Consider the following 12539-nt stretch of genomic DNA (forward strand, 5'->3'; position numbering starts at 1 on the left):
CTGTGAACTCACACAGAAACAAAGCAGCCACAGAGATGGGATGACTGATTTCAAAGTGGATCACAGTGATTTGCGTAGTTCACATTAAGGAAAACAGTGATAAATTTAGAGATTCAAAGCTTTGTGTCTTAAATTCTCTTTATGCTTGAGTAATAGATTTAACTGTTTTACCTGCATCCCAAATTAAACTGGGCCCTCATGCTGATTTTTTAGGCCTCCTGAGTAATTCTGCTATGGACTAATACGACAAAGCCCAGTTTGTTTAAGCAACACAGGCCAGTATCTTTTTAAGCTGAATGGTATTTTAATGTGATTTAGGCGCAAACACTGAAGCTGCACGAGCCAGAGCTATTTAATTATGATTCGAAGACTGCTACAAGACATTTTTGACAGGTCTAAGTCTTTCATTGAAGTTCCAAACAAAACTCAAGTAACAGAGCCAGTCGATAATTTTGTGTCTTTAGTTGGTCAAAATGTGTTCCCTGGCTCATTTGTGTTTTACATTCTTAAACAAAATCATCCCAGTAACATAAAATAAGTCCATTTAGGTTGGCTGTTCCCTTTAAAGTCGGCAGTACTTGTTAAGGTTAAAAGGCAGATTCCATTAGACTCTTCATTAGGGCAAAATGTGGGATTAATGTGATGATAAACAGACAACATGCTGATCTATGAGGTACCTTTGGAAGTTATTTAAAAGATATTTGGAGCATTTTTACTTTATTAGATACGGGCAGTTCTGAAAAATGTGCAATCCCAGTATAAACATGGGTATGAGCTTTGCAAAAAATATATAACTGGGGTTTATTGTCTTTACAAATCTAGTCAGGCATTGACTTTTAAAATAAAATCTCTGTTGCATAGTAATTTATCAGGAATCTATGTTGTAGCTCACAAAGCTTTTTCCAGAAAATATAAGAAACAAATTTTTTCCAATAAAAAGTGAAATATGCAACTGATTCTGCATCTTCTTGAAACAAAGCACGAAGAACTCCAGCAGCAGTTATTCTTGCAGTAAAACATATTTTACTTAGAGTTGCTTCCAGAAATAAGAAATTTGGCACTGCTGTTCAGCGTTATTACGTCATAATTGTGCGCCTCGTCCACCCCCTGACGTTCAATGTCAGCTGGCACACATTTGCTGTTTCTTTCATAACGCGGATATTTTACTAACTTCCACGCATAGAGCCGCACGCACAGCTTTCTGTGACTGGTCTCACGTTGTTAGTCCGGCGATGATTCGTCAGTGTCTAAAATGCAGAGGTAAGCAGCGAGTCTGACAGCTAAATGCTACGATGCTAACTTGCTAAAAACACTTACCTAACCTGCACACTGTGTCTGAGATACACGCTATGTAAAGATACAGTATCTTTACATTGCGTCTACATGTGTGTATAGAAGTAATGTTAAATATATTTCTCTTTTGCTGAAGTTAATATTATTCTAAAAATAAACCACTATGTGTGACATTTTGTAGTTTACTTTCTTGGTAAATGTATGTCTTCACCACTAATTCTTTCATAAGCTCAGTATTTCGGTTGTTTCTAAAAAAAAAAAAACTCTAGTCAGGCAGTTTGTTTATGTTGCATGTTGTCATGTTTAGAGGTTATTTAAAGAGACTTACAAGCAAAGGTAAGAATTAAAATATGTTAAAAAATAAAATTTGATTTATTATATTAAACAAATTTAAAAACTGTACTGAAAAAGGCAAAGTGCTCATATATTTGAGTGAATAATTACTGATGTACTAAAGCTGTAAAAAAAAAGGCCAAATCTAAAAAAATAAAAAGATGTGAATGAGAAAATATATGATAAATAAATTGAAATTAAGTGAATTGTAAAAAAAAAAGAAATAAAAAGTGCAGTTTAGTTTTACTTGCGGACAATAAGTAGCCTTAATTTTACTTTTATTTTTTTGTTTAACCAAAAACTGATGCAAGGATCCAAGAATCAGAGTAATGTGCTCTTTTTTTGGTGTTTGTCAGTATTTTAGCAGCAGTATTTTGAATGAACTGCAAATATCTAATGGTATCATTAGGCAAGCCAGAAAGGAGTGCATCACAGTGATCCACTCTGCAATCAATAAAAACATAAATATATTCCAATTTAAAATGTGCCCTGTGGTTTTACATGTTTTGGCTTTTACTGAGGACAGACTTTGGAAACTTGATGATGTGTTGCTTTGTTTCAGCGGTTCCAGTTCTGCAGCAGAGCGCTCGTGCTTACAGTATCTTTCCAACCCCACTTGACAGCGAGGAGAAGGAGATGCTGCACCGAATTGTGCGTGTGGACCATGCAGGTGAATACGGTGCCAACCGCATCTACGCTGGCCAGATGGCAGTGTTGGGTCGATCTAAAACTGGACCTCTCATCCAGGTATGGACATACACCGGCCTGTCTGCACGATCTGTAAAGTCAAACACATTCTTTAACCTTCGCTAGACAACATTTCACACTGATTCCTTTGAGTGGCAACATATTTGGATATTGTTTAATACCCAGTAATCATAGGAACAATGTAACCAGCATGACTAGATTTGAATGCTTTCTATCGAAAGACTTCCTGAATTTCCCCACAGAGGAGAAAAATACAGAATTCACTGTTTTCTTTGGGTTTGGCTCTTTATGTTTAGATTTGACAGTCACAACCCAGGTTCAGGGTGCTGATCACAGAGAGGCCATACAGAATTTAAATTGCCTCTTCAGTGAAAATGCTTTTTTAATTTTTTTTTTTTTTTTTTTTTTTTTACATTGTTAACATTTGGACTGGAAAAAAGGATGAAAATGCGACTTTTTTTGTTTTCCTATTAGATATATTTTGCAACATGAAAAATACAGGAATTTTCATCAGATGAATTAAATGATTTGATTCAATTCAGTTTTATTTATATAGTACAGAGACACAACATATGCTGGTAAAGCACTTCAGATAGTAGGGAGAATACTTATAGAGAATACAAGTTTTAAACAGAGAAACCAACAATAAAAAGGTTCTTTTTGAGCAAACAGCAACTCTATTTATGGTGGTTTTCTGGTGCTGATTGAAATGATCAAGCAAATCAGTGATGTAGCCTCAAGTAGTGGAACAACTGGACAACACTGCAGATCAGTTTTTAATTAAAAGCATCCTTTCTATAGCTCAAATATTTCCATACAACTGATGTTGTGTTTTGTTTGTGAAAAACAAGTCTTTCTTTTGACTTTTTTTTCCTGCTCCTTGCTCGTTTGCTGTGCACATGTGGAGCCTGCAGGTCAACAAATTCTCTTGTGAATAAAGTTTTTAAAAAAGGTAGATAGATAGATAAACAATATGCAAAAGAGCATGCAATTAAAGTGCAAATTGTGCTGATCGAACTGATATCATAAGGTGCCTAAAGTGCTGGTATTTACAGAACTGTGCAATAAAATTGTTAATATTTACAATAAGGTGCAAATTGGCGGTATTTACAATAAATATAAAGTATTATAAGAGTACTGAAAAGAGTATTATAAGTGTACAAAATGCAACAATAGAGTATCCAAGAACCTTCAAATTAGAGTATCAGACTGACTTCTGTTGTATATTAGCTTGATTTAATATTGCTTCCTGCGATGTGAATATTTTGTACATTGCAATGTTGATGCACAATATATTGATATTGTGCATCCCTACTCATCAGTTAACAAGTCAATATGGTGTTTTTTATATCTCATATCATGAGTTAAATAGCAGTCAACGCTGAGCAATTCCACCTAAAAGTTTCAAAAACACATTCAGACTTCAGCTCTTTCATAATAACCCGATGAAACCAAACCTGTCAGCTTGCTGTGTGGGGCTTTCTGTGTCATGTTCTTCAGAATGCGCAGTGCAGAGTTGCATTTAAGCCATTTTAAAGTAGGAGTGGGTTATTTTCATGGAATAAACTTCTGCTACTATGTAACAGGGATGAGTTTTAGGAGTTACGTCAACAACCAACGAGGGACTTTGATGTATTTTAAACAACATCAAAAATAACTTTGCAGATAAATCTGTATTCAGCAGGTCAGTGGTGGTTGATCTTTTGGATTTAAGTGAGGTAATGTGAGTGCAAAACAAACAAGAAATGTAGATGCTATCAGCAACAGGGAACAAGACAGAGCAAGGAGTAAACATCATCAGCTGAGGTACTGGCAAGGTCACCTGTGAAGGAAAGACAGCAAGAGGGGTACTAACAGTGTCTTAGGTGGCAACACTGATGAAAGAAGCTTAAACTTATACACAAAGGCACTGTAGCTGGTTTAATTGCTTGATTGACAAAAAGAAAAGGTACATAAATATGTGTGTTATTGCATAATTTTTTTATCCTCTGTGTAAATGTTTGTTTTTCTGTAGGAAATGTGGGATCAAGAAAAGAAACACCTGCAGAAATTCAATGAAATTCTCTCTGAGAACAGAGTTCGACCCACAGCACTGTTACCACTGTGGAACATTGCTGGGTTTGCATTAGGTTGGTACAGCGCACAAACATGCAGTTTCTTACAAAATGATTAGACAAATTTGAAGAATGAAACAAATGCATGAAGAGAAAATAATGATTCAGTCCTAAACTCTGTCTTTGCTCCAATCTTTAGAAGTTGACCTAAGTATGATTAAGTGCATCAGCAATATGTAGTTGGGTGTTTCTTTGTGAAATTTTTAAGTGTGTATTTCTTAAACTTTCATTTTAAATCTGCTCTAGGGGCATCCACTGCACTGCTGGGTAAGGAGGGGGCCATGGCCTGCACTGTGGCGGTGGAGGAGAGTATCTCAGCGCACTACAACAGCCAGATAAGAGCTCTGATGGAGAAAGATCCAGAGAGATACACTGAACTGTTACAAGTGAGTCAGCTGCTGTAGTCTCTGAAACTCTGCCCAGTCTCTGCCCTTTGTTCACAAAATCTCAGATAGTTCATTGGCATTTCCAGTGAAACATTTCTACACTACCTGGCCCTGACGTTAACGAACACACACTCAGAGAAAGTTTTTCACCTGACTGAATTCTTAAGCAGAGGCAGTGGAAGTGTAACCACACACTGATTGCCACGATAGGGAATGAAATTATTGTTACAAACCAAGCTAAATGTTAAATATATCAGGCGTGCATTATGATTGCTGCACTGTCACCCACTGCCATCATGTTTGCATATTTTACATCAGTTCTTTATGCTGCTAATGAAACACATCAATCAACAGTGTTCTGAATTACTGTATTTATTGTTGAGTCTTGTCCAAACATTGCACCTCTGTGAGGTTGAAATCCTGTGTATTCACAATATGAATCCAACCTTTTCTATTCGTATGTGAGCACAACGTATAAATATGTGCCTCAACATTTATTTGAGAAAATAATTACAACTTTAAAGCATCCATCTATGTTCATTGGACTTCAGTATTATCCAAATTAGACAAAAGTTGTGTTGCGATATCATATATGCTGATATTTTTCTTTGCGTTATAGCTGATTGTCGATTCCCATATATTTGCATATGTTTTCCACCTAAATGAAGAGAACATTTAGTCTTTCTTGTTGTGAAATTAACACAATAATGTACCTACTCTTATTGTGATGACCCACTTGTGGATATAAAATGTAATAAGTTTCAAATATGCACATTCACTGAGCAAAATGAGAAAACTACTTGTGTATAAAACATGCCATATCTACTTCTGTGTGACATTTTCTAACAAAATTGACATTATTATGCATCTGTAGTTTGAGCGTTGCTTGAAAAAACAGCCATCTATGCTTTATTACTTCTCTACTTATCACAAGTAATTTTCTTTGTAATTATTTAATAATTAATTATCATAAGTTGAGAATTGTTTTAAGCTTTAATTGCTTCAGCGTGTGCAGGCAAGATAATCAGACTCAGAATCAGACTACACTGTTGACTTTAAGTGGTTTTCATTTTGTGTATTGCATGTTTCATTACCTTCAAGGTTAAGCGGTGTGATGTTTTGTCTTTAGTGCTTTTGCCCTCACTTACAATAACTCTGCTTAATTGCTACTGTCCATTGTTACTTTGCTGTCACAGTTTCTATCTTTTCTAGTTCGGACGCCTTCCACAAGCCACAGTAGCTACAATAACACATCACAGCACTAATTCTTCGTGGATTAGATTTGGCCTTTTATCAAAGGGTTGTCATTATGAATGTGACTGGCAGGCATGCTGTCAGAGCTGAAGTGACCATACGTCCCTGGACATTTTCCAGACAGGTCAAACCAGCGCTCAACACATCAACACAGACCTCCTTTGAAACGGAGCGGTGCATCTGTTACGTTGTCTGATCATATTACGCTCAAAGTTTCATGTCTTATTCATTTGCAGCTACTTTGAATTGAAAATGGATTCAGTGTGTAAACAACACATAAGCATGAACACCGTATATAGATGAGGCATCAATAAATATGACTTACACACATAATTTAAACACTTAGCTTGACCCTGACTTTTGTCTAGTAAAGCAGAGTGTTAATGCAGTGAAATCTACAAACGTTTGCTAATTTAATGAATCATTTTGGATATATTTTGATAGGTGATAAAGGAATTTAGAGATGATGAGATTGAGCATCATGACACAGGACTGGAGCATGATGCTGAAATGGTAAGTGTATTTTATAAAATTCTGCTGCGATAATAAAACACACATTATCATGTTTGGGCAAATGTAGTTGTTTACTTTTAAATTGTGGGATTAATGACTTGTAGAACAACCATTTGAAATATGCATCTAGGACAAAAATTGTTTGATTCTGTGTTGCATGATGTTCCTTTGATTTATTTTTCTTTTTTCGTAATGTTTGTTGTTTTTTGGCTTTCATTCATAACCACCCTAGCTTTCTGTGTTTGAATACTCTGATTTCATTAAAAAAAACTTAAATCCACATTACAATATTTACAAAATACACAAATATCACCATCAATTTGTTAAACTACCTTACCGCCTGTACAGTTGTATTGTAAGTCATTTAAAAATCTGCACTCTGAGTATGTTTTTCTTGTGTTTTAGGTACCTGGATACTGGCTGATGAAAAATGTAATACAACTTGGCTGCAAAGTTGCAATATATGTTTCTCAACGTGTCTAATTCTGAGCTTAAAACAATTCAATTGTTTTGATATTTTGAGTTTTTCCTTTTTTTTATTGAGTTAATTTGAATTTATGTTCAATTTCTGCTCCTTTTGAGGCGATGTGTTGTACCTTTGTCAGATTAAACGTGCTGTACACAAGCATTTACTGTTACCTGAATGGATTTAATTATGATTGCTACAATATATCATACATGGACACTGTTTAAGTACGAAAGTGGAGGTGACCTTTGCTGAAATAAATGGATTTTTAACTGATCTATTTCTCCGTATGAAGTTGTCTGTCTGAAAAAGTGATGTTCGTGAGTAGATTGATTAAATAACTGATTTTGAATTAAGATAATCACTGAATTTCTACAATACATAGTCCATTTAACTTGCATAACATCCCACTAATGTCCTTATCTTGCTGTAAGTTTCTTCAGTATTCCTGTACCTCTAAAGATTACACTTATCAATGTTGTACTTAAAGTTCTCACGCTTGCCTTTGATCCAAAGAAAGACACCTGACATACAGTACACACGATAAGGGCGTATTGATTCCAGCACACTCACACCATCTCCCTACCTTTCAACAAACTCTCCTGTTTCACATGTAATACTTCATATATCAAACTGAGCAGTGACTTGTCATCCTGGCCTAACTGCTAAGCACCCTCACACAGCTGTTGTGAGTACATCAGGTCACCGAGCAAGAAGGATTGAGAAAAGCTTGTCCAGGGGCCCTTAATCTGTTAGGCCTTTCATCAGGCTGGGCAGGTTGAACAAAATGTCCATTCCCCTTCGAGTCAGTGTCAGTATGTCCCCACTGTACACCGAGTTCTGACCCAAAGCCCTTTTACCCTTAATTTAGCCTTTTCGAGCTTGGGGGTACATGTGCTGTGATTTACACCCAGTAGCGGGGGCTTAAAGGACTTCAGTGAAATCCTATGATTTGACTCATGACTCTAGTGGGGAATGATGGCATTCACTAAATGGAAAACATGTAATCCTAAAATGTAGCCGCAAGGGGACACAAGCCAGTGTCTTATTGTGCCGGTCCCAAGCCCGAATAAATACAGAGGGTTGTGTCAGGAAGGGCATCCGACGTAAAACTTTGGCCAAATCAAACATGCGACTCAAATGTATGACTTCCATACTGAATTGGTCGAGGCCCGGGTTAGCAACGACCGCCATTGATGCTGTCGAACTACAGGGTGCCGGTGGAAAATGGACAACTGTTAGTCGAAGAAAGAGGGGAGGAAGGTGTGTTCATAGGAAGAGAGAGAAGAGGAACACCAAGAGTAAGGATGCTGAGTTTCCCACTGCCAGGCAGGAGGCCTAGAGGAAAACCAAAGAGGAGGTTTATGGATGTGGTTAAAGAGGACATGAAGGTAGTTGGTGTGAGAGAAGAAGATGCAGCAGACAGGGTTAGATGGAGGCAATTGATTCGCTGTGGCGACCCCTGAAGGGAAAAGAAGAAGATTATGTAATCCTAAATGCTTCAGTAGGAGACAACTTAACTTTCCTTTTGGTTCTCTGAGATGTTTCCAAGAAGGATCCCCAGATTTTTCCTTGGGAGGATAGTTGAAACATCTACAAGACACAAAAGGAAGTCCAATTACCTTTTACTGGGGGACTTAGGATTACCATGATGTAGATGACTAAGAAAATAGACATCACAATATGTCATACAGGAAGTATATTATTGTAAATTAAAGGGGAAAAAACAGTAGTTAGAGCCTTGGAAAGATGTTGTGCTATCAGAAGATCTTCAGCTGAGAAGTTGGTGTAACTCTGGAGTTGGGACAATGGCCGATATTTAGCATTTTTCCAATTATCAGTCTCTGTATTGTTGCTGAGTGATTATTTGCCCTAATTTAGGTCTGGTGCAGCCTCCTCTCTCCATCTGTAGCCACTCTGTGGGCTCAGAAATGTCTCCCAAGCAGAGAGACATCCAGTTAAAAACTGAGCAAGAAACACAAACCAGGAAATTATCCTCTCTCACAGTGGCTAAGGCTATGCTAACGGCTTGCAGCTCCATTAGAAAGCACCAACAAATGACCCTGAAACAGTGTCTGGAAAACAATAATTAACAGTGCTTTAAGATGTGGACCTTAGTGGGCAATAGAAGACACAAAAAAGTAAAGATTAAGAAAACAGAAGAACAGCAGATGTAACTGCTCGAGAGAAAATTATCAATCTGCGTTGATCTCACGTAAATTGATTAAAGCATCCTAATTTAATCACTCCTATTTCTGTTTTGCATATTAAATTATAGTCACCCTTATTATTGTAGAAGTCTAGTTATGAATGACAGGTCCTCTGCTATCACATGCTATAAAAACATTATATCTCATGTATATCAGTTCTAAATATCGGTTGTCAGCCTTTCATGATCACCAAATGATCAGTATCAGACCTAAAAATAACCACCGGTCGATCCCTACTCTGGAGGGATGAAACACTGATCACCCAAAAGACAATCCCTAATCGAATGCTTTGAGAGTGCAGTTCAAGCCATCAGTCACTTAAGGGAGTTTACCTTTACATAGCCTAAAGTGTACAATTTGTAAGTTTATGCTTATGCTTACAGCTTTTATTATCATCTCAGGAGCCATATGAGATAAACATTGTGCTTGGTGTCATTCTAATCACTTATTCGGTGTTATTTCAGGTCTGTGATCATCATTAATATTGAATAACTGGATTTCTGCATTTATGAAATGAAGTAAGAGTAAGTTCTAAAGGTGTTTGGCCTCTGACCTCCTGGACAGTGAAGTTCAACGCCATCCCTTGAGAGGAACACATTCAAGATTGGTTAGATGCAGAGTAAAGTCACTGCAATGCAACTGGGCTTAAGAATAAAACCAGCTCTTGAGAACAATGAAGAACAAAGAGAAGATCGGGAAAAAGAAAAGAAAAAAATGGATTTTTGAAACGGGCTTTTTCATAAAAACTTAAAACTGGGTTCTTTCATGATGGCTTAAAGAAACAAATACTTTAACTTTAAACTAGGGCTTTGGTTTTCTATGTTTTACTTAAAGTTTGACCTCTTAAGTTAACTTTAATAGTACAACAACGCAGGTATTTTCTTGATAACTATGAGCTTTGACTCTCAGTGTTTTGTTTTTTTACTTTGGCACACTTTTGCAATGCAAACCTGCCAAAGTGCCTTCTTGTCTCTGCGTTCCTGAACCAGCTCATCCAGCAGATCATCACAGCTCCACGTCCTGCAGCGGCCTCCCTCTCTCTCCTACAAAGGCTACGCAACTATCACTTTCCTTCTGCTAAACAGGTGAATTTACAAATGATTAGACTGATTCTGAATTCACCACCTTTCTACCAACTGTTTCCAGTGGCGATCACGTTAAATTACTTTGTTTATCTGCATTTATTCACTGTCTGTTGTTGTTAGGTCTTTGTTGTTTATTGCTTGTTCATAGTATTAGTTAATAAATGTTTGTGTATAATTCTCATTGAATCTGTATTTCTTTGTCTGGGAACTGGAGATCAGTGAAATCAGAACTTAACACTTTCAGGTAACAGACTGATCAGTTTCTTTTTCATGAAAGTCTCTTTGAGACCTCATCTAAATTTATCATTTTCTCAGACAAGCTGAGAATGGTGCCTCTAAATTCACAAGTGCAATTTTAGTAATAAAGTGTAGTTCCTCCCATTCGGTGTGTTGCAGCCTGTAGTTTTTACTACATTGTTTGGTTCCCACATATAAGACTAATTTCTCAAACTTTTGCTACACTTTACATCTATTTGATCTGCTTGCAGCCCAACATGAAGTCCTTTACTGCACTCTGGATTCACCAAGTGTTTTCTTGAGGCCTTTCCTTTCATTTGTCCCTGCTGTGTGCATCGATGGCTGTACTATAAGTGTATCAGAGAGATGAGCTGTAACCCAACTTTGCAAATCTATTTTGCTCAGCATGAGGACAGAGGAGTTATTTTAGCTGGGATGGGTTTGCATATCAGACCTGACCTCAGGGGTTAATGTGCCGTACGGCCTCCATTCCTTAAAAATAGGATCTTCGGTACCGTCCGTCAGCTCAGTTAACCACTGAAGTTAAACAACCTGCCATGTTTGTTGTGATGGTGTAAACTAATAGCCTAAAGTTCCTGTTATGCATTAAACATCCATCAGCGAATCAGAATTAGTCAGTTGTTAGCAGTGGCCCCCTGATTCATCATCTTTCAGTTCTTTCACTGCTTTTCTTTGTAGTTGTGCAAAGAATTATTCCATGTACAAACTGATCCCCGTGAGCAAAATGTATAAGTATTCTCACCATCTTACCTTCACTGAATCAATGGTAGTATTTGGTTATATAATTATTTGTTTTGATGTGACAATGACAGAAAAGGCCTCAAACTTCCTTTCACAGTAATAGGAGGTCACCCATTCTACGTAAGCAACATGGGACAGCAAGCAGCTTTGCACGTCAAAGTTAGATCATCATACATTATCTGAGCCACAGCTTAACAGTGCAGACAGTTTTATAACAACTGTTTAAATAAAGCAACAAATGTACAGCTCCATTTGCAGCTCCATGCTGGGTGATGAAATTACTGATAAATAAAACCAGAAGTGATGACGCAGTCTAATAACGCTAAAACACAACTTGTAAAGTAGCTTCAGTGTACAACTATAGATATAATACATGTTCAGTACATCACCAATCCCCGTTCTGTGACCATCAGGAGTTCACATGCATTGTTTAGGTTCTTTTCTTAGAATCACTTCCAAAGGAATCTGCTGAAACACTGACTGAGAAATTGGCAGCAAGAATTTGAAGAGAGCAATAAAACCTAACTAAACTGGGACTGTCTTGCTACCCGTGAATAATTGCGGTTGTAAATTTTAGAGCAGCATGAATAATACAAGTCTCTAAAAGTCATAAAGTCCTTCGGATGCAGATGGTATTACTTCTTGGCTTTGATATATGCAGCTGATGGTTGTCGGGTTTATAGTTACTGATAAGTAGCATAAATTCCATCTGAGGCATTGAGAGCACAGGAGAGTTTATGTGGATGTAATTATGACTTCACTTAAGAGGGCAAGTTTTAGCACATTGTCTCTCAGGTTTTGTAAATGCACTAAATGTGAAAAGTATTTATTCTCTTACAGAGTCATTTTAAAATGATGGAATTTGCAGAATTGTCCTGATATATGCACAGCTTTTGGAGAGCCAGATGTGCGCTTTAGGACAAGTCATCATCTTTATTATAGCTTTGCTTGAGGACACAAGATACCTCTGTTTGTACATTTTATTGTAAGAGCTTATGTTTCTGTTATATTACATTACTTATATTTCAGTGCTTCACATGCACTGTCCAACTTTCTGAATGCTAGACCATCATTTTTATGAAGTTTTGACCTGCCATCATTGGACTTTTATGTGAAGTTTCATCTCACATGTAGATGTTTTTGTGCATTTGGATTGAACAAATAATCTGACAAACCTT

The 12539-nt window shown here is 37.0% G+C and overlaps 1 protein-coding gene across 1 annotated transcript; it reads left to right on the top strand.

Moving 5' to 3' along the window:
- Window positions 1-764: 764 nt before the first annotated feature.
- coq7 (coenzyme Q7 homolog, ubiquinone (yeast)) lies at window positions 765-7343 on the top strand. Its single transcript, XM_051945935.1, has 7 exons — window positions 765-768; window positions 1072-1260; window positions 2189-2373; window positions 4349-4463; window positions 4695-4834; window positions 6533-6601; window positions 7007-7343. The coding sequence occupies exons 1-7, from the start codon at window positions 765-767 to the stop codon at window positions 7082-7084; spliced, it is 780 nt and encodes a 259-aa protein (XP_051801895.1). The 3' UTR covers window positions 7085-7343.
- Window positions 7344-12539: the final 5196 nt, after the last annotated feature.

The sequence above is a fragment of the Acanthochromis polyacanthus genome, chromosome 3 (genome assembly GCF_021347895.1).
Source record: "Acanthochromis polyacanthus isolate Apoly-LR-REF ecotype Palm Island chromosome 3, KAUST_Apoly_ChrSc, whole genome shotgun sequence".
Lineage (NCBI taxonomy): Eukaryota > Metazoa > Chordata > Actinopteri > Pomacentridae > Acanthochromis > Acanthochromis polyacanthus.